The 21,671-nt window shown below is 38.7% G+C and overlaps 1 protein-coding gene across 2 annotated transcripts in view; it reads right to left on the bottom strand.

The window, feature by feature from the left end:
* The window catches only part of SNTG1 (syntrophin gamma 1), a 333,569-nt gene that overhangs the window by 35,226 nt on the left and 276,672 nt on the right, over positions 1-21,671 (bottom strand). For both annotated transcript variants that reach the window (XM_047073716.1, XM_047073717.1), the window contains exons 14-15: positions 19,474-19,626; positions 15,486-15,578 (exon numbers count right to left, since the gene is read on the bottom strand). In XM_047073716.1, coding sequence (XP_046929672.1) covers positions 15,486-15,578; positions 19,474-19,626 — 246 coding nt within the window. The remainder of the gene's footprint in view (positions 1-15,485; positions 15,579-19,473; positions 19,627-21,671) is intronic.

Below are 21,671 nucleotides of genomic sequence, written 5' to 3'. Positions count from 1 at the left end.
CCTATTATATGGGGCGACTGGATGGCTCAGTAGACTAAGCGTCCAACTTTCACTCAGGTCATGATCTCACGGTTTGTGAGTTCCAGCCCCACATCGGTCTCTGTGCTGACAGAGCGGAGCCTGGAGCCTGCTTTGGATTCTGTGTCTCCTTCTGTCTCTTGTGCTCTGTCTCTTTCTCTTTCTCTCTCTCCAAAATAAATAAGCATTAAAAAAATAATTAAAAAATATTTTTTTCCTATTATAATGTCTATATCTCAGAAAAGGTAATGCATTTTGGAGGCAATGTACTGAAATAAAGATAAATCCCGACCTAAGAGGCATAAGTATTGAAATGTAACCCAAACTTTATGCCTTACTTATAAGTTACATGGCCTGAGACAAGATTCTTAATTAATTGGAGCGTGAGTACATTCTGTCGTAAAGTAGAAGTAGCAGTAGCTCACTCTCCTACTTAACGGGTGACTGTGATAATGGATGAGATGATAATGTGATGCAATTGCTTTGTAAATAGCAGGGTTGTTTTCCTATTAGTTAAAATTAGTTTAGTAGAGTTTTTGCAATAGAACAGTGGAATGTGGCAAATTTTGGTGTGAGAAGACCTCCGAACACAGGGAGCAATAATCGTGATGATTCTGGGAGCATATGAAAGTAGAGGTGAGAAATTTCAGAAGACAAAGACTGCCTTCCGGACCCGTCTGTAGTCTTCTATGAAAAAAAAAAAAAACAAAAACAACTTTATATTTAGTTTTAAAATTAAAAAGTTACTTGATCTTAAACACAAGTCACAAAGTACATTGCATTTTGAGAAAACATGTCCCGGTAAATGTCATAATGATTTGACTCCTGGTTCTAGTTCTATCGGGTCTGGAAAACATCCTCCCTCTCTGTCTGCTCCTATGACTTCCTTGTGTTTCTTCCTCTTATCTGCATAAAGCTTTGATGTGTCATGGCCCTAGAGTCAGAGCAAAAGGGGGAGTGAATAATGGAAGAATCACATGGAACTAGTGAGGATGGGGAGAATTTTTGACTGTGAGTGCTTAGACCCTTTCAGAGACATGTTTATTTATTATTTTTCATTTGTTTCAAAACCTCTGAAATGACAATATTTTTTGTCATGCTGTGTAATGTTTCCATCCAACTCTGCCCCCTCAATAGGCGACACAGCCCCCTCCACAGATCCACACTCAACAGAGAAAGCCAGGCTTATCATTACACCACCCTCCTTTCCAGAGTACTGCAGTATTGAAATACTGGCTGATAGGGGAATATCACACCAGAGTGTTTTCCTGGTCAGCACAAATGGCACGTGCAGGGTCCCTGCTGATAAAGTTAGGGCACTTGGACAGGGGGTCTAACAAGGACAACTTGTATCTGCAGGTGTTATGTGGTGAGAAGTATTATTTCCCAGTTGGTGTACCTTCCTGCATGCTGCAACTTGTCTCCTGGTATCTGAGAAGACTAAAACGGTCAGGGAATTTGTCAGAGGGGTCAGTGGAAAATAGGAAATTGTAGACGGTAGTACATAAAAGATGCACAGGAAAAAGAAGATGAGTGGGAGGTCTGTAGGGTTTCTAGACAGCAATCTGAATAGATAGAGGTCTTACTTATTTGATGATTGAAATTTTTCCCCCAACGAATTTCATAGCAGTTCCATTCTTACCATCTAGGTCTTCTAGAAATATTAATGCCTCCAAGAGTCTTTTCCTTTCAAAATATTTTCCTGGTATGCAGGACACGATGGACCTAACTTTTGTGAAATACATGCATCAAGGCAGAATCAACGTTAAAGAAGAAGAATCTTCCTTCTCTTCCCTCTTATGTGGTTGTCATGGCATCGGAAAGTTGGGGAAAACATACTCAAATGAGAATTTTATTTAAGAATGTGGAATTTCCGATGTTAGAGCAAGCAACATTTTAACAACCAGAGATCAATAATGTCGCTGGATTTGGCAAGCCATGGTCTCTGTCTTATCCAGATAACTTTAACCAAAGGGCCCTATTTGGGGTTGGGAAATTCTTGCCACCAGCTGGAAGCTTCATCTGTTGAAACTGATGGAGATCAAGTGCAAAAGGGGTAAGAAAAAGAAAAAGCAGAACAAAACCAAACCAAACACCACTAGCAATATATAAAGAAGTTTCTGAATATTTTCCAGGTGTGGAATTTGACCCAAAGACTTCAGTATAAATAATCACAGACTAGATTTTCACTTGCCCAAGTCTTTCCATGGATGAATGCTTCTACCTGCTCCTGGAGAAAAAGGTCAAACACGGTCAAGTACATTTGGTGAGGTTCATTAGCACAATAAAGTCTGAGGATATTTTCAGAAATGAAACTCATTTAACTTAGTTTAACCAGGTAGTTTTCCCCATGGAATACATTTAAAATAAAATGGCACTATAAAATAAAATGTTTAATGAATTTAAGTATTGTAATAAGAGATCTGAAATGCCTTCTTGATTTATTAAAACATTTGTTTTTGATAGTCAAAAACAAAAAAATGTTTTCCCCATGGAATACATTTAAAATAAAATGGCACTATAAAATAAAATGTTTAATGAATTTAAGTATTGTAATAAGAGATCTGAAATGCCTTCTTGATTTATTAAAACATTTGTTTTTGATAGTCAAAAACAGTGTTGAACTCAACATATTCTTTGATTACATGGGATGATAAATGTAAAATGTATGTGGCATTTTGAAGATATGCTTAAATATTTTTAAGTGCCTAAAAGTTGCGAGTAAAGTTACTACAAGCACGAAGAAAGAACAACACATTGAATCACAGCATTTTCAATGTTGTAGTGATAATAAAGTCATTGAAGACAGTCAAAACAAAAAGCAAGTAGTATGAAAACATATAGTAAAATCTTAATGACCAAAGTATTATCACAATTAAAGATTATGAAAAAGAAACTCTGCAGAACAAAAATCATTTGCCTTTTAGATACTCTTTATAATTAATGCATTTTTTTAAAACAGTGCAGGCAAACATAAATGCTAAAAACCTCTGGTCCAGTCCATCTGGGGTTTATAATTTAAGGTCATTGTTCTCAAACCAGCGTGTAATCCTTATAAAATGCGCCTACAAATGACGACTGGACATGAAATGTGGCTCTATCATCAAGCAAAATATTTCACGTGAAGATAATGAGGCATGTAGCATGTAATCTATCATTCCTTCCTGACACTGAGTCACTTGACGGGTAAACATGTGAACGGACCATAAGTAATATAAAAATACTTGGTTGAGTGCCTGGGAAGCATTCTGCGTGTCTGTTCTTGTCCTTCCATGGACATACTATTACAATGAGCACAGAACTGTTCTAGGTAAGCTCTTTCATGCATTTCTTCTAATCCCTCCAGGAGTTATGCAATAGCTACAGTATTTCCACTTTCCAGGTCATACAATTAAAGAAACAGCATAAACAATCATAATATTTCACAGCTAGTAAGTGGGAATCAAACCGAACTACGTCATTCTCCACGCTCCATATTCCTGCTTTTATCCCAAGCTGCATCTTTGATCTTCTATGATTATGTGGCTAACTGAAAAAATCATGGACCCAGTTACTGAGTATGACAAACTATAAATGAACTTTCACTGCAAGTGCCTCTTGTCTGAAAATAGAAGAGAGACCTAGAGCGCCACCCGGTGTGAAACACTAAACCCAGGAAAGTACTGATTTTCTCAAACATAATGTGCTTAAGAAGGAAAGCTGGTGAAAGCAAGATGAAAGGGGCCAGCCAGATGTCCGAGGCTGGATACTCCCCTCGCATGCTTTTGGCTTGGTAATCTTGCTTGCCTCCTGCATTGGCCAACCGCCCCCGTAGCACAACTGATAAGCGCCCCCTCCCCTTTTCCTTTTTTTCTTTTGAGCCCCTGCAATCCCATCCATAACAAGAGGCCGACGCCAAGGCTCTGGGCTCAGCCTTTGGAGGTGACTCTGCTGGGTCGGCACCGGTGCAAAGTTGAAAGCTTTCTGTAAGCTACTCATCTGTTTAAGACCCATTGCTCGAATTGGCTTAGAGTTGGGGAATGTTAGTGATCTAAAGAACTTTCAACATTTGTGTAATTCCTTGAGGGATACAACCAAGTGACTCAGGTTAGTGAATGAATTCCCATTTGTATAGCACCAAGAATGTCTTAGAAGCAAACTATTCAAAAATATAATTCAGTGGTTACATATAAATGGAAAATGAAGCTATGCACATGACAGTGAAAAACTTACATGTTGAACCAAAAAAGGCAAAACCATCTCAAACACAAACTTTCTTAGTCTCCATATCTGTCCACAGTTTGCCAGCATTGATTTTTCATGCCCCACAGAAAAATCCCTCTTTAAAAGAACGGAAACAAATTCTACCTAAAAAGGTAATGTAAACATCATGTCATCTATCTTATGAGAAATAGAAGTAGAATATTTTACCAGATGGGGGGCAAAAACACCAGAAAGAACAACCTACATATATATTACAACAAAAAGGCTTTGAGAGCAGGATATAATTTGACTCTTCCTAGAACACCGAACACCTGGCCCTTGACATTTAATTCATGTTTGCCCACCAATAACCACACATGCGTTCTTTGTTTCCTTGCCAATTGTCTTGATGGGCCTTCAAGTTAGGCAGTAAATCAAACCTTCCACTCGGCCGTATTCCCATTTTGCATAAGTCGTCCACTTTGGCAAGAAGCCCCAGCACACGTATCGCCTCTTGCCTTCAATCTATCCACCCTCCCCAACCCTGAAATTAATTCACAACAACTTTTAATGTTTTCAAAGAGGCTCTTCCCTTCTCCTTTTTTGTGGGTGTGCTAGCAATCATGTTTGGTGGAAAACCAGAAGAAACGTCTTGAAAACTATTTTCCTTCACACACCTTTACACTTCCCATTTGTTCTTCATGCGTGTAAAATTTATCTTAATCAAATGTGTCTTGGGGCCTAATTACAGTTTTACTTCAACGCCATACGAATGTTAAAATTTTGTGAGTTTGAATGGTGATGACAGAGGGATAAAAAGAGCAAATTCGAAAGATCACAGAATTAGATGAAAGCTTATGCCTTTCACTTATTTCTTCAGGTGATATCATATTCATCGATATGCTCGTTACTAGTCGTTGAATTACTTCTGTGTCTTTGAACTGTGCTTGAGTCTGGATCGGAGATTACAGTTAATATCTCCACCCGACTTAATTGTAATACATTATGTTAAGTGCTCTGCTGGGGTACACCTACAATTCTCTGCTTTTCAAGAAGGGACATCTAAATCAGACAGGTGAAAGAAGGCTTTCTGGATGAAGATTCGCACTCGGGGGTGAATGTAAATTGTGGGGGTGTTATGTGTAAAAGCGTGGAATACGGCTGAGCCTCCAAATGCTGGGGGGTGGGCGGGGGGGGGAGTAGGATGCAGGAGATAATGCTAGATTACGGGCAGAAACCAGAGCATTAAGAGGCTTCTATACCATGCTAACAAATGTTGTCTAAAGGCAGTAGGAAGCCACTAAAGTAATTTAACAGGAGAAACTGGAAACATGGCTGAATTTACACTTTCGAAGTACCATTAATCTGGCAATGGTGTGAGAGATGGACCAAAGGGTGATGCAAATCTATGTCTTTATAAGGCCCTCGCTTCTTGCCACAGTATCTGAAAATACCCAGTTCCAGATGTGTTTTCATTTAACTGTAGATTTCTTGAGAGGAGGGACCGCATCCCTGTTTGGATACCTAGCGTCTACCTGTGGTCAAGGCAGAGTTAACGCATAAAAAGAGTCTGTCCAATAAATAAATCTAAAAGGACGATGTGGGTGATATTGCAGAAACCCAAGTGAGAAGGAATGACCCAACTCAGTTAGCAAACCTCATCTAGATTTATTCAGGAGGAGTTGTTCATGAAGAGACAGGAGGGGAGAAGACAATTCAGGCTTCTTTTGATAACTAAGAATGGAATGCAGAAGAGTCATACCAAAATGGACAGCAAGTTCAGTGTTGGGCAGACTGTGTTGAGATGTGTTTAACATGCAGCCTTAGAGATCAAGACGTATACCTGAGCTGTAGTTAACAGCACAGAAATTCATTATCGGGCCAGCTGCCTAAATTAAAGACTGGGTAAAACAGCCCAATCAAGCTCAGAGTTAGTCTATCAAACATATTTCATTTAAATTTATTCCCCTCAAACGGACTCTACCTACAGGGAAATCTAGGGAGAAGTAAAAACAATTTAAAAACCAGAAAACGTGTTTTTAAAATTCAGACTTTGTGAGTCACTTTAGAATAGCTTAAAGTCATCAACTGATATACACAGAGTACTTATTTTAATCACATCCATGAAAAATGCTACACGACTAATCAAAATATATGTGAGAAAGAATGCGCTAACATGTTTCCACCTATACGTGGACATGATGTGGCTATTTGTTATTATTAACATACTGATTTTTTTTTGAGAAACCTTGTATGTCATGTGCATAATAAGAACTGGCAAGAAATTTTGGTCTTGTGGGTATGAATTTCTCAGATCCTTAGGGTTTTGGTTTGTTATTGTTGTTGTTTTCTGGCAACATAATAAAATTCAGCCATACTCTGAGTTCATATTACCAATCCTCTATGCAAATCAACTCTGTTCTAGTTGTTTCTTTTTAACATATACGCACAGTCAGCTGCCAGCTCAACGGATAGTAACAGCTATAGAGAGAAAAAGAAATGAGTTTCCCGAGATGTCGCATCCAAGCCACTGTGTCTGTGCCGTGTAATCAGCATTTCTGTTTCGTCTCCAGGTTGACTGCAAGTTCCTCCTCTGACAGAGATGAAGCACGTTATTAAAGACCTGCTAAATTAATACATAAGTATCGGCGTATCTTTATTTTTGAGGCAACACCATCCTTCACATTAACTAATTTGATTTCTAAAATTTAATTATGAACTTTATTGGTATGAATCCATTATTTTTTTCTCTCCCTGAGCCTAATAAAAAAAAATCCCAAAATTCAAGGACATTTGTATTTCTAGAAATTGACAGTTTACCTCTTTTTCAATTTTATTAAGTTTCTTAAAATTCTGATTCTGATAGTTTCCTTTTGACTCAAATGTCAAAGGCATCACTTGGGAAACTACTGCATTCATTAAAGTGGCCACATAATGAATTACCCTGGGATACATCGTCTTCTTTTTTTGCATGGCAACGTTTCGATTTAGGTAAAAAGACCATACAATTTGGCAAGCAGTTGAAAAGAGTCGGAATTACATATGAGGGCATATGTGAATGTAAAGTTTTGAACGGGTCTACACAGGGTGGGATATATGGGGGATCCCAGCTAGAGCGTCAGTTTTAGAGCCTGATGAGTTTGGAATAATTTCATATCTCAGTTGATTGGTAAATGAAACCTGCCTGCCAGAAATGTGTTTGTATTAGAGACCAAGAAGTCTCTTGGGATAGAAGGCATTCTGAGATGAGTAAAACCAGTTGCACAGCATTGCATAGTATAGGGAAAAGCCATCAGAACTACACCCTGGAATTTTAAGTTTCTGATACAGTATTTATAGTATCTGGATCCTATGGTATATCACACTACACGGGAGGAAACTTAGAAAAGTCACTTTTCCCAAGAAACTTAGAAAAGTCGCTTAACTAATGGAAAAGTAAGATAGCATCCTTCTCATTTTTACAATGAACATAGTAACTCCTCGGTGACTTCTCCAGAGCTACTTTCATGAAAATAATGCAACAGATGTCCTGCAAATCCGCTCCTTTTCCAGTATATTTCTTTTTTCCCACGCCCTTGCTCAGGTCAGAAACTCTGGTGTTGTACTTAGCTATATCTTCTCTCCCTAAGCACTCCTGTGTATCCTTATTATGAATTCCCGGCCGCTCTGCATTCTCAAAGCCTCCTAGTCTACACCTCCTCTAACCCCTTCCCTCCCAACCTCAGCTCGTCTTTGTCTCCAAAGCACCACAAGGGGGCCGGAGTCATCATGGCTTGCCTCATGTTACTAAGACAAGATCTCAGTGGCTTTCCACAGCCCTTGGCACTCCGGACATCTCAGCCGCCATCTGCCTCATCCCTGTAGCCAGGATTATTGCAGTGTACCTCTGAGGTGCTCTCCCACCGTGGCCCCGGGGGACCTGCCCTTTAACTTGGTCGCAGCCTCGCTCTTCGGCCAGTGGAATTTTGTGATTGCCCCGGCAGCAGGGGCATGCTCCGGTTGGTTCTCCTTCTGCCCACCACCCCAAGTGCAGACTCGCAAAGGAGCCCTGTGCAGATCGCTCGTCCGATGCCACACAAACGCGTGAGAAAACAGAGGAAAAACAAAATTACGGCCGTCGTCGTGTGTCTGTGGCCGTAGTTAACCGACGGGAGTGCCAGATCTTTGCTGTAAAGACCATGGCTCCTTACGAGGCGCGGGGCCTAGCCACTTTGGACCACGGCTCTCGTGCTCTCACTCTCCTGCTCCTGCCCTCTGATCCTGCCCATCATCTGACCTCTCAGGGTGTTCACACATGCTGCTTCATCTGCCTCCACCGTGGGCCTGGCTAGCCGCTCCTGACCTAGGAATTTCGGGGCGAAATGTAATTTTCTCCAAGTGCCACCCATGGGCCCTTAACCTAGTTACATGCCACCCTGAACTCCTTTCGCTGAGAACCACGACCCTCAGGATTACTCGCTTAATGTCAATCTTCTCCTTCTCCAGAACAAAGACCTTCATGAAAGCAGAGACCCACAAGGACTGGATTGTAGCAGACAAACGTGTTGATTGATCCAGAATTCGAAAAACACCCTGGCGTGTTGGGGATGGCAGCACAGAAAGGAGCAAGGTGTGGTCGGTGCGGGTGCCCTGCCGTCCTCACAACTACCCGGCAGACAGCTCTTAGGCAACCCTCACTATGCAACCCTCCCCATGTCCATTCATGCAAACTTTGCAATAATCATATGGAAGAGATGTCATTCGCATTTCTATTCTAGAAAGTAGGCTAGAGCATCTATGCGATTTGCAAAGGTCCTGAAGGTGTTAAGGGCCAGGGGACAGAGGCAGCTCATTAATGGGTTCTGAGAAATCTGAAAGAGAAGGGGGGAAACATGATGGATTCCTGGGATTAGATGAAAAGACAGGATCTATGGTTGAGACAAAACCCACCGAAAGATGGGCTGGTCGGATTAATGCTTGAGGACGTCAGAATCTATACTTCATATTTGACAGTTTACCATGTCTTTCTTTTTCAAAAACCTATCTCACTTACTTTTAGAATAATGCTGCAAGACAGACACATAGCTATTACTATTATTCCCATATCCTATGTGGTAGTTTCAGAGGTGAATACATTATAGTAAAAAATTTCATAAAAACCAAAACTGATGATTGAAGAAAAGACAACCTAAGATAGAATGAGAAAATTTTAAGGCAGATATTCTTAATAATGAAAAAAATTATCCAGAAAAAATAAAATATATCAAAAGGCCCAGAAAGGAATTAGACTTTAAAATTTTTAAGAGGCTGAGGAAGAGGGGGGGAAAAAGATAGAAAATGGAAAAAGTATATAAAGCATATTAGCCAAAGAATTTTTTACTCTTACCTGCTTTTGTTCTTTATATACTTTGAATTATAAATACAGGCAATAAAGCATGTATTAGTTTCCACATTACTTTTTAATGTCCTTATATTGCAAGAAATGAATTAAAAAAATCCAGGATTTTACTATTCTGTTACATTTAGCTGATATAATGGCATGAAAACTTGGGTTAATATTTGTCTTTCAAACATTTTACTTTAGGGCTATCTTTGAAATGCTTGAGGGTTAAAAAAAATTACCTGATGGATTGTTTCCCTAAATGTCTGAGTTTGTTTTGCAATAAATGCAATGTTCTTCATTCTCCTAAAAGCAAAGAAGAAATAATTTATCTGAAGAAGAATGTAAAAATTCCATGAAATAGAATTTGATGTCTTTGTCCATGTTTGGGGGCTATAAGTTACACAACTGGAGAAGAAAAATGACTGAAAAATATTGTAAAAAGGAAAAATGCTAAGGTTTATGTGAAAATCATTGTAACCACATCATAACATATGCATATTTAAGATTCCCACTTATGTAGGAGACATTTCTAGAAAACATTCATTTAAATAATTTCAAACTTTCTTTTTGGATTTTTAGTGTCAACCTTTGATGTGAAATAGTTGAAATATTATAGGAAAAAATAGCATAAAATAAAAGAAATAAAGTTGAATTCCATTTTGAGAGGTTCAACCTATGGGATTCATATGATAGTTACGTTATAATTATTAAACGCTTTTTAGGAAAAGTCAAACATATGAGGAAATGCATGTGTGCATGAAGATCCTCGATCTTTAGGAGAAACAGTAGCTCAAAGCTCCTGATAATTAATGACCTTCAACTTACCCAGCCCATATCAAAGACTCTTGAAAATGAAAAGTGTAAATATAGGTCATGTCAACTTCCTTCCAAATTTTACCTTAGACACTGTAGAAATCAGCGTCTACTTAAAGTTACAAATGGATTAAGCAGATTAAGATACTTCATGAATCAGTATGTTAACGATGAATTTAACTCTGAAGCACAATTATTTCAGGAGACAAAGTCCTCTAATTTTATACAGAACATCTCAAAACCATGAAGGATGTGATTTCAGTTAGGGTGACGTTGTCTTTTACTCCACAGAATATAAGTTCCTAAAATGCAGTTCACTGTGCACATGTATGTGTTTTACAGATTTCCTCCAGATAATGTTTCCAATCTATAATCAATGAAAATTAGTATTGAGTACAAAAGAAAACATAAAATCACTATAGTAGCTTCTAACATATGACAGAGTCAATTCTTCAAAAATGTTACCTTTTTATTTCAAAATTATCTGCATAGATCTGTTAGCCAATCATTATTTCAAAAATGTTTTTAATATGCTGTTAGTACTGACTCCTAGACATCCTGTGGTAGAGAAGCCTTTTAAGTATGTTATCCTAGAATTTCTCAAGGTCAACTATTAAAGCATGTTTTAAAAAACTATCAGCAACAATTTTAGGGAACTAATGGCTTCGAGGACTGTCTGGAAAACAGTAATACGAGTAATATTGTCTTTTACTTTCCCCCCAGGGTAAGAGTCAGGATTTACAGTGTCGCACACATTGCAACGGACATTTACATGGGATGAGCTCCAATTATAGCCAATGGAGGCTTTGAGGTTGGCTTATACCATTGGGCTGCAACACAAGGGCAGACGGGGAGGTCTGAGGTGTAGGATCCAATACCTTCAACTTCATTTTAACCATTCGAGCTAAGTGTTATCTGACACAGATAAAACTAACCCTTCCTCATTTTTTTTATTTTTACAACATTTCTTGGTTAAAAAGAAAAGTTTGAAAGTTGTTCTTCTAAATTATCAAGGGGAAGCAAAAATTAATTCCATTAATGCCCTGTGATTCAGTCTTGCCTCCATCCAATCAGTGCCATCTGGATACCTCCGCTAAAATGAGCTTTCCATAGTTAAAATCAGATTTTGGTGAAACATCGTGGACCGTCATCAGGGGACCCGGTTTTCACCTCTAGCATTTTCTCCATTTCCTTCCTTGTAACTTATCTTTCATGATATTGAATATCTCTTCTGTGCATACACTGATCATTTTCACCCTCAACTTGAAACCGCGTGTTTGACCTTGTTTACCATGCGTGCTGTTTTCTCTGGAACGTCATAGGGTGGGGGATGCCCAGAGGAGGACAGATTTTGAGAATTTGGAATCTTGGATTGCCCAGGTTTTCTCTATGTCAGTCATCCACTGTTCTCCTGGGTTTGTGCTGCCAACACTTCTGATCATTTCCTTCCTGTGTCTCAAACCCTTCAAAGGTGCTTCTGTTCTTACAATCAGATGTAAATTCTTTGCTACGATGCCTTTCATAATCTGGTTCTTGGCTACCTGAAACTTGATCTCTCGTCTCGTCTGACCTCAAATTCAATGTTCTTCCTTACAGATTTGTCTGAATGATTTTACCCTTGGTGTCTCGGTATCTAGAAAGCTTTCCTAGAGCACCCAAGACTGATATTTACATCCTCCTGTTGTCTTTCAATAGGCAGTTAGTATCCAGTTAACCACTTAATGTTACTACTAAGGGCTCTGTTTATATAGGAAATTCATTAATGGATACAAATGATTAATGCGTATGTGCATGTTTAAAGGGATACAATGGCAACAAATCTATACTTTTAGCTATGGGAACCATATTAGTATTGCAATATCATATTTTGACATAGTAGTGAGAAAACCTTGTCTAACACTGAAAAGGCTACATTTTAATAAGGAGGAAGATTACAGAGAACAACCTGAGCTGTTATATGGCAGTAAGTTTCTAAGAGGGACTCTCCCCAGCAACACTAAGGGAAACAAAAGAATGTATAACCTCCTATCATGTTGCCAATGTAAACGGAAGTGTGGGGAGTACTATACTATTCAGTGTGTTTTGTACCGTCCGGGAACTCCAGGGAGAAGGTTTTCCCCAGGGACATTCATGCCCAAGGGACAAGCAATGAGAACGAGCTTGACATTCCCAGACCTCACTGCTTCCAAACCCGTAGCAGTCTAGGGTAGACGAAGGTCACGGCGACTCTATTCTCTTACTACGAGAATCTCTGATCCAGTCTTCTAACGAATTTTTTCAATGTTGTTTATTTTATTTAAAAAAAATGTCTTGTAAGAAATGATAAATATGGTTGCTTTTTTATGTATTAATGCAGCAAATCTCCCCTTTGCCCCTGTACGAACAGTGTGGAACTTGCTCCACACGGAGCTCAATTAACCGCTTAGAACACCGTCCTTCCCTTTCCTGGTATCTGTGCTTTATCATAAGACCTTTGGTTTGCTTCCACTGTCACTGCAAGGCTGAGCAAGATGTAGACAAAATGTGAACAGCTAGAGGGTATCAGTAGTATTGTTGTCATGGCCTTCTCGAACCCAAACATTTAAAAAATCTGCTGGACATATGTTCTTAAGGATTTTTTCCACAGGCATATCAAGTAGAGAAAATAACTTAACATCATTTAATTATTTTAATAAACTACTGGAACAAACACGTTTTAATGAAGATGTAACAATTATCCTTCTTTTTTTTTCTTTTTGTATTTAAAAATAACTTTGGGGCTCATTCCATGGAGGCAGGCCACCTTCCTGCAGTAAGGACAGCCCAGTGCTTTGTCAGGACTCTCCTGGCTTATGTCTGCTGTCCTGACATAATTATGAATAGCTCCCTATTGCTGTGCAAGTGTCACAGTTTCTGCAGTGAATACTCTGCTCATCATAAGCAGACAGACTCTTTCCCTCCCTCCCAATTCTCAGATGGCCTTGAGGTTCAGAACTTCTGGTAACAGTCAGAAAATGGAAAGAGGGTGATTACTACTCCCTAAAGCCTTTGGTTTTTCCTGCATCAAGCTTGCACTGAGTAAAATCTCATTCTTACTAGATGGTGTGCCCTAGATGGCATCATGACAATTTGCTTATGGTCTCGACTCCTCATTCCTTCCCATGCGGGAATACCTTGACATGTGTAGAAACACATGGATTTTCTCCCTTACCACACCAAGAGACCCTTAGTGGACCTTGACGTGGATTTGGATTATACTAGCCTTAAAGAAAAAAGTCAAAACAGATTCAGGCTTTCAGATATACGTTCAGATGGATTTGATTTCCTTCCCTCTCATTTACAAGGTGTGAGACTTTCATCTTCCTCATAAGAGTTTAGGGACGATTGTGGCTATAATATTTTCTTTGTAAAATCACACTTGAGCTTTTTTTGAACCTTAATCATTTTTAAAGTTATTTATGACATTAGTTTAATACTTCTGAATTTGAGTAATAATTAATTCAGTAAATGTGTTAAATTAATTTAATACTCGGGAGCCTACCCCGAGTTGAAGATTTTATTCAAAAGAAAATCTTTAGTCACAGGAAAAGTTCACGGCAGCCTCATCTGGGAGCCATCAAAAGAGCCATGGCAGGGCGCCTGGGTGGCTCAGTTGGTTGGGCGTCTGACTTGGCTCAGGTCATGATCTCACGGTTTGTAGGTTCGAGTCGCACATCAGGCTCTGTGCTGACAGCTGGGAGCCCAGAGCCTGCTTCCGATTCTGTGTCTCCCTCTCTCCCTCCCCCTCCCCTGCTCATGCTCTGTCTCTGTCTCTCAAAAATAAGTAAATGTTAAAAAAAAAGTTAAAAAATAAAATAAAAAGAGCCACAGAACCTACAGTTCCATAATTAGAGAAGTAACCTTTCGGCATTAGGCAAAGGCAACGCCCGGACAGTGAAATCTGACCAGCGTGGGTGTACTACTTATTTTCACCTTGTCAAAAAAAAACTGGCTGTCCTTAAATAATGTGAGCTTTTGTGTGACAATCTAGATTGCTGGGTCCTGAAAAATCCTAAGAAGTCCATACACCCACCTGCACCATACTTGGCTTGGGCTACAGGACTGCAGCCCGGACCCCCATCTTCCCCAAGGTCCAAATCCTCCCACTTTCCGAGTGCTGCCTTCCTCACACATGTACATCACTGTCTTGTTTTCTTTACATCTGTTTCTTGACATTCTGTACACCCGTTAATTTTTAGGTAAAATACAAGTTTCCCAGGAAGGGATTACTCAAGAATCCTTAAAATATATATATATATCGGTTTACTTCTTAGGCCATACTTTGATAATGGAGGAAGTGGAGGGACCTTAGAAATTGATGTGTCATGAGAGGGAAAAGATGTCCTCTGTGGGGAGGGGGGTTCCCCCTCCTGGGGACCACAGTCCTAGGGACTCTAGCACTGGGAAAAGATTAGTGGTGGGTAAGGGGTCAATTGTGTTTTAGGGGTGTTTTGATATGACTAACTGTGAAGGATGCCCTTTACCATTCAATACACATCACCGTGTGGAAAAATTAAAGAAAGAGAGATCCTTTGTGGGAAAGGCACCCAAATTAGACAATACAAGACCTTGCTAAGTCAAGACAGGGTGACAAGCATTTTCTCCCTGGCTAGAAACTCTAACCCCCCAAATTCCTCCACACTATGATTCTAACATGTTAGCTATAAAAGTAAACTAAAAAAAAAGGTTTTCCCCATTTGGATATTGGAGATGTTGATGTAGAAAAATAATAAAGAAACACTTTGTTTAAAAAAGTTGTGTTTGGGGGAAAAATTTCCCCTCAAGGGCTATATCTTTAGTAAGAAGAATATATATAATATATACTATAAAATATGATGTCTATGTATTATACATGTATATCCACTTTATATAGTTATAATGTTTTATGGAAACATGTTTGTCTTCTTAAATTCACACTTGTTTCTCTATAATCAGAATAAAGCATGATTTATCTTCTATGAACAAAAATGAGGATCTTAAACAAGATTCGTGGTCATCAATTAAAATACTGACAGGAGTTGGAGGTCATTTCAATCATTCTTAAGGAACAATGCCTGCAGCACATTTCTTGGAGCTGACTTGAGCACATTACCTTTGTTGCACCATCAAAGCAGATAAATCCTGTGCTAAAGTCGATCGTGAGTCCCATTAGATGACTTTCTAGCACACATGCATACGTCTTGCACTAGACAGAACAGAAAACACTGTTACTTTTCATGTGATTGACCTAGTACCATTATTAATAGCCAGCATTTATCAGACTCTTTGACAGCTCCTATAATAAGTTGTTTATACGATAGCTAACGTAGTATCAGCAATTACTGTACGAGGAGCATAGTATTATTAACATCGTAGTGTTAATAAAACTGAAGCCGAACAGCTTTTCACCTGCCAAGGGCTACGCGGGGCTGAGTTTCCAATCCTGTGCTATCTGAACACGCTTTTACCTAGGGCTGCACTGACACCCTTTGCCGTATCGGCAATAAAACCGGTATAAAAGTGTTTAGGTGTAGGCAAGATTACGTTACGTTGCTACATTCTAAAGCTAAACATCACTGCATTTTCATTAAGCCAAAAGTGAATTATTAAAGGTTAAGGTATTAATTCAATTGTTGGCCTACCAATTTCTTGGATATTATTAAAGCAGAACTCGCAGGCACATGAACACAGATTCAGGAACCAAGGCAAAACGTGTAAGAACATCATTATCTTAAGAGTCTGTCATATAATGTTCATCCATGTGGTACAAGCTATTTCCCAAAGACATTCACCCCTTGTTTCTTATTTGTATAAACCTACTGATTCTTCCAAAATCACCAGGACTTTTTACACGAAGATGAGATTAAATTATAATGTTACTTATATAAATATTTTGGAAGACGAATAAAATAAAGATACTGAAATTTAACAGTAACAAATATGAAATGAAAACTTGGAACTTATGTGCCACAAGATGCATTTTTATGTCCAGAGGCCACCTTTATTTTCATTTAATTACAAACTGTACTGGGATGTTCAAATGAAGAAAACTACTCATAATTCACAAACAAGGAGGAAGAGAGAAAGGAAGAGAGAGACAGAAACCTATCTCAAGCAAATTTTCAATACCAATATTTACATGATATTTGTTTTATAATACTGTATATAAACGTATATTAAATGAATCAGATTCTGACGATAAGATGGCTAAGTGCATCAAGTTGACTTCACCAAAAATCTATATTCATAGCTTTAAGTCCAATTTGCATAGGAGAGCTACAACTATGCCAAATTATTCCTTCACAGTTGAATTTTTCAAAAACCAGCTCAGAAAACAAACTTAATGGGCCTTGTAAGTTCAGTTTTGGGTGTAATTTTGTTTAATGCATGGGCATCTTCCATGCTTATATCCACCCATCACCACTTCTTTAAAACCACTATCAATATTAAGAAATGTTTGGGGCACCTGGGTGGCTCGGTCGGTTAAGCGTCCCACTTCAGGTCATGATCTCACGGTTCCTGAGTTCGAGCCCCACGTCGGGCTCTGTGGGGACAGCTCGGAGCCTGGAGCCTGCTTCAGATCTGTGTCTCCCTCTCTCTCTGCCCCTCCCCTGCTCATGCTCTGTCTTTCTCTCTCTCTCTGTCTCTCAAAAATAAACATTTAAAAAATCTTTAAAAAGAAATGTTCAAGGCTATCTCATTCCCTCTAATTTAGACATAATTGTTCTCTATTTTCAATTGCTATAAAAGAATATGTCAGGTGAAAACACCTTCAGTACAGAACATGAAAATTTATCTCATTAAGTTCAAAATTACGAATAGAACCAATTCATCAATAACCATTAATTTGAAACAGATATATAAATTGAGACTCACTAAAGTTTAATTCTATAATTTATAATCTTTTAATAAATATATATAATGAATATAATTAATGTTTTAATAACATAACACTTGATTTATTGTTTAATTTCTATTTATTTTATAATGAAAATTGAATTATAGTTAGAAAAAACTGGAAAATTATACTTTTCAGGGGTAATTTGCAACATTTGAAAGATTTTTACACAATTATATATTATTACACAATATTTGAACATATATCACACATAAAATATTTTTTAATATGTCCTTTTGGATGACAGCTAAATGTCTATAGCTGGATAAAACATGTAATAATAATTAAAGAAAATCAATTTTGTAAGTCACATGCTCTTTCATTAAAAGTTCCATTTTAAGGGCACCTGAGCATCTAACTCTTGATTTCAGCTCAGGTCATGATCTCAGGATCATGGGATAGAGCCCCATTTGGGGGCTAACAAAAGCTAACAAGGTGCTAATTTTTTTTTGAATGTTTATTCATTTTTGAGAGAGGAGAGAGGGAGAGAGTGGGGGAGGGGCAGAGAGAGAGAGGGAGAAGAATCCGAAGCAGGCTCCAGGCTCTAAGCTGTCATCACAGAGCCCAATGCAGGGCTCGAACTCAGGAACCATGAGATCATGACCTGAGCTGAAGTGGGATTCTCAACCAACTGAGCCACCCAGGCATTTCAAAGCATTAAATATTTTACTTTTCACTTGCTATGTGCAAGTGAATGGTATAGTGAGACGGTGCAAAGAAATGCATTGCTCAGGACATTACCTTAGAGAATATGCAGCCCAGAACCAAAAAAAAAAAAAAAACAAAAACAAAAAAACAAAACAGTATTATATTACATCAAAACATCATAATGTTATCTCATTTCTAAACACCAGGGGACTTAAAATGAAATCTTGAATTGAGACCATTAGATAGATAATGTCCATGTAGTTGTTTGCAAGTGAAGTGTAATATTCTGGGAGAATGACAATTAGGGAAGCTTAAAAGTATCATTATGAATAACAAAAACGTCAACTCCTATTCGACCAACATATTTTAGTGCTCAAAATGATCTTAGGTGTTGATACTTGAAATAAAATAATGTAGAAGGTTTTTCATCTTTCCGTTTTTAATATTGAACTATGTATTGAATTGAGGTTCTATATAGCTAACTTATTTAAACAATATTCCTCAGTTACATTAATATCTTAAGAGACGTGCAGATCAGCAGAGCTGTTAGAAAGGGTCAACTGAGCAAAGAAACAAGTGAAATTTGAGTCTTCTCCCTGTCCTTTTCCCCTGATTGTCATGTCACACTAGTGCAAACTGATATGTTCAATATAGAAGGTTATAGTCAGAAATAAAGGAAATTAATACATGTTACAGATCAGCTCAATGTGTTGCAAAAATATGCAACCAAGTCTCCTAATATAGACAAGCATTCCAGGAGAGTCAGTGCCATATTCTCATCATTAGAGATTTGTTTTCGAAATTAAGTGTCCGTGTGTCTATTTAGGTCCTGGCTCTATGGGCCCATTTGCATGTGGCAAGCACATCACAATTGCTCAGTTTTGACCTTGGTTTCTGTCAGACCTCAGCCACAGGACCCATATTTGGGAGCCTCTTCTATCTCATGGTCCCATGAATTGTAGGGGCTGAAGGCTCTATGAAGTTTGATCTAGATATAACTTCACACTTAAGAAATACAGCTTAATAAATATCTGCTGAATACTTGTGATGTACAAAAGGCACTGTATCCAGTTGGTAAATGAATAAAATAATCCCAAGCAACCTGTAAGTTAGTGTGGGGAATGGCAAGCATACATCGCCCCAATACAAGATAGAGTGTGAGCAGACCTAGGAAAACAGACAAGCGCACACACACAGAAAAGTGATATTGCTGTGCACGTGTGGGACGGGTTTGAACGGGACTGTTGTGGGAATAGTGGTAATGAGCAGAACGGGCTGGAAATCAGGAAAATTTTCACGATGACGTGACCTCTGAAAACATGTCTCAAATTCCCTGTGTGGTTTTGAAGGTGGAGATGAAGGAAATTATTTCTAGAAAGAAAGAGCATTAGGAGTGAATGAAACCATTCAGGCTAATGGTCACGATGGGAGAAGAGGAGGTGGCTTTGTCAAAACTTAAGAAAAGTCACAGCATTTTCTATCTGAGATTTAAACTCTAGGGGAGCAGTCATTCATTGTTGGGAGGCACAGGTCCTAAAATTTCCCAGGCTCTCACCTGTATCCGTTCCACTTCCAGAAAGGTTGCTGTTTGGAAGGCTCGTTCCCACTGGGCGAGGTCAGAGTCCAACTCCACAGAGAAGTAGAGGTCTTCTCCAGACTCAGACTGCACAGTGAAGCAGTGTTTCCGCTGGTCCAGCAGGTCACTGTCCTGATGGAAACCTGGAGTTACACAGGCTGGCATACATCAATCCATATTGCTGACATGGCCATACCTCGAATCAATGTTGACTAATGCACGGTGGAGACGCCAAGGTCATACGGATGACACTACATCTTCCTTAAAAATGGTCATAGCAGGGGCGCCTGGGTGGCTCAGTCGATTAAGCGTCCGACCTCGGCTCAGGTCGTGATCGCGCAGTCTGAGAGTTCGAGCCCCACATCGGGCTCTGTGCTGACGGCTCAGAGCCTGGAGCTTGCTTCACATTCTGTGTCTCCCTCTCTCTGCCCCTCCCCTACTCATGCTCTGTCTCTCTCTCCCTCTCTGTCAAAAATAAATAAACTTTAAAAATGGTCATAGCAGCCTAAACTCCACACCTCAAAGTCCACAACTAATGTATTTCTCCTCGTTATCAACACTGAAGCATCGCATGAAACCAAAGTGAGGATGGCTGGCTTCTATGCTTACCAGCAACATAACTTGCAAAGCATTTAACACATGAGTTCAGTTTAGACTGTACGAAGTGATGACACACAACCCTCATTTCTTTTTCCCTTACAGAGCTGTCGAGACGATGAAGTTAATGCTTATCGGTAGGTTTGCAAATTTTAGAAAGGTTAGCAAGCAGGACGTTTTCTGTTGAGTTGATTTCTTTAGCCCTTAAAGCCACATGACCATATCTACACGAGAAATGGAAACAATGAGTCTAGGTTGTCTAAAAAAAATGGATCGCTTTTAAAAAATACATATTTACCTTACTTATGTAACTATATTTTATTAAGTCAAGAAGACTGTGACGTGGCAATTTCTTGGTCTTGTTAGACGTTTTCAACTGTGTTCAGCTATCGATGTGTATGTCAGTTTCAGAGATATTAAAAGAAAATGCGGCTAAGAATTGATGAAATAGGGTAATCCCAAGCAATATGTCAGATATGGCCTCTGAATTACATGTGGAGTGTGCTGAAAATGGCCAAAGCGTAGTCACTGGGGTCTTTCACCATTTCTTATACATAACTATATAAAGGTATCATTAAACACTCACAAATGTTAGAAGGAATTCTCTGCTCTGGCAAGTGTTTTCAAACTAATAACTATCTTATCAATAAACTCAGTTTTCTTTTTTTTCCTATTTGGATGCTTAAAATATGAGAGGAGAGTGAATGAACAGCAGTTGCTTCTGGTTGTAGAATTTAGCTTTGATAACTGCTGCCAGGAGATGCTCAGGAACTTAAAGAAAGTTACATTCTCTTTGTATTTACTGATTTTCTTATACTATCTTAAGGTGAAAAAAATGAAAACATATCTTCAAAAACATAGTCCAGTGATAAGCTATTGTAAGGTACTTTTTTTCCCCCATCATTCGGTGCTTACAATGTCTACTGGAGTGACAAAGACAGATATTAAGTAAATTACTCTACAAGTAAATAGGTCGGGACGGATCCTTATAAGTGCTGTTATGGAGAGTAGGAATGCAGTTCACACCAAAGTGGATTGGTGAGTCAGGAAAATATCCTCTAGGATGTAAATTTTAAGCAGTGGCTGAAAGACACGTGGAAGATTGAAGGTTGATGGGCGGGAAGAGGCCTTTAACCAAGGTATTGGCAAGGTATTGGTGTTGGCACAGGCATTGAAGCAACAGCCTCACGGCATTCCAGAAATCCAGACAGCAGGTGAAAGAGAGGTCGAGAGCCATTGCTGAAACAGGTCATGAATTCTGGACTTTAATGTAAGTGTAATGACAAGCTACCATGTTTAAAAAAATAGCAAATCCTTTATTTATCCTGTAAATATTTCAACTTCTATATTACTTATTTAATTGGCAACATTGGCACAAAAACTGTAACCAAATACTGCAGGATTTCTGGAAACCTTGCCAATTTTATGGCTTATTCAAGAGGTCTTAACTTTCTTTGTTATATAAAATTGTAACCTAAAATAATCAGTGTCATTAAGAGCCAGAAAACTGTTGACATTTTTCCTTCCTCTACGTTGCCATGAAATCTTAAAATAACCTTCATTTAAGATTTTTCTGTTTT

The sequence above is a fragment of the Lynx rufus genome, unplaced genomic scaffold (assembly GCF_022079265.1).
Source record: "Lynx rufus isolate CCGP_SWC_20201006 ecotype Redwood Valley unplaced genomic scaffold, mLynRuf1.p SCAF_12, whole genome shotgun sequence".
Classification (NCBI taxonomy): domain Eukaryota; kingdom Metazoa; phylum Chordata; class Mammalia; order Carnivora; family Felidae; genus Lynx; species Lynx rufus.
This window is presented reverse-complemented; position numbering and strand designations above follow the sequence as displayed.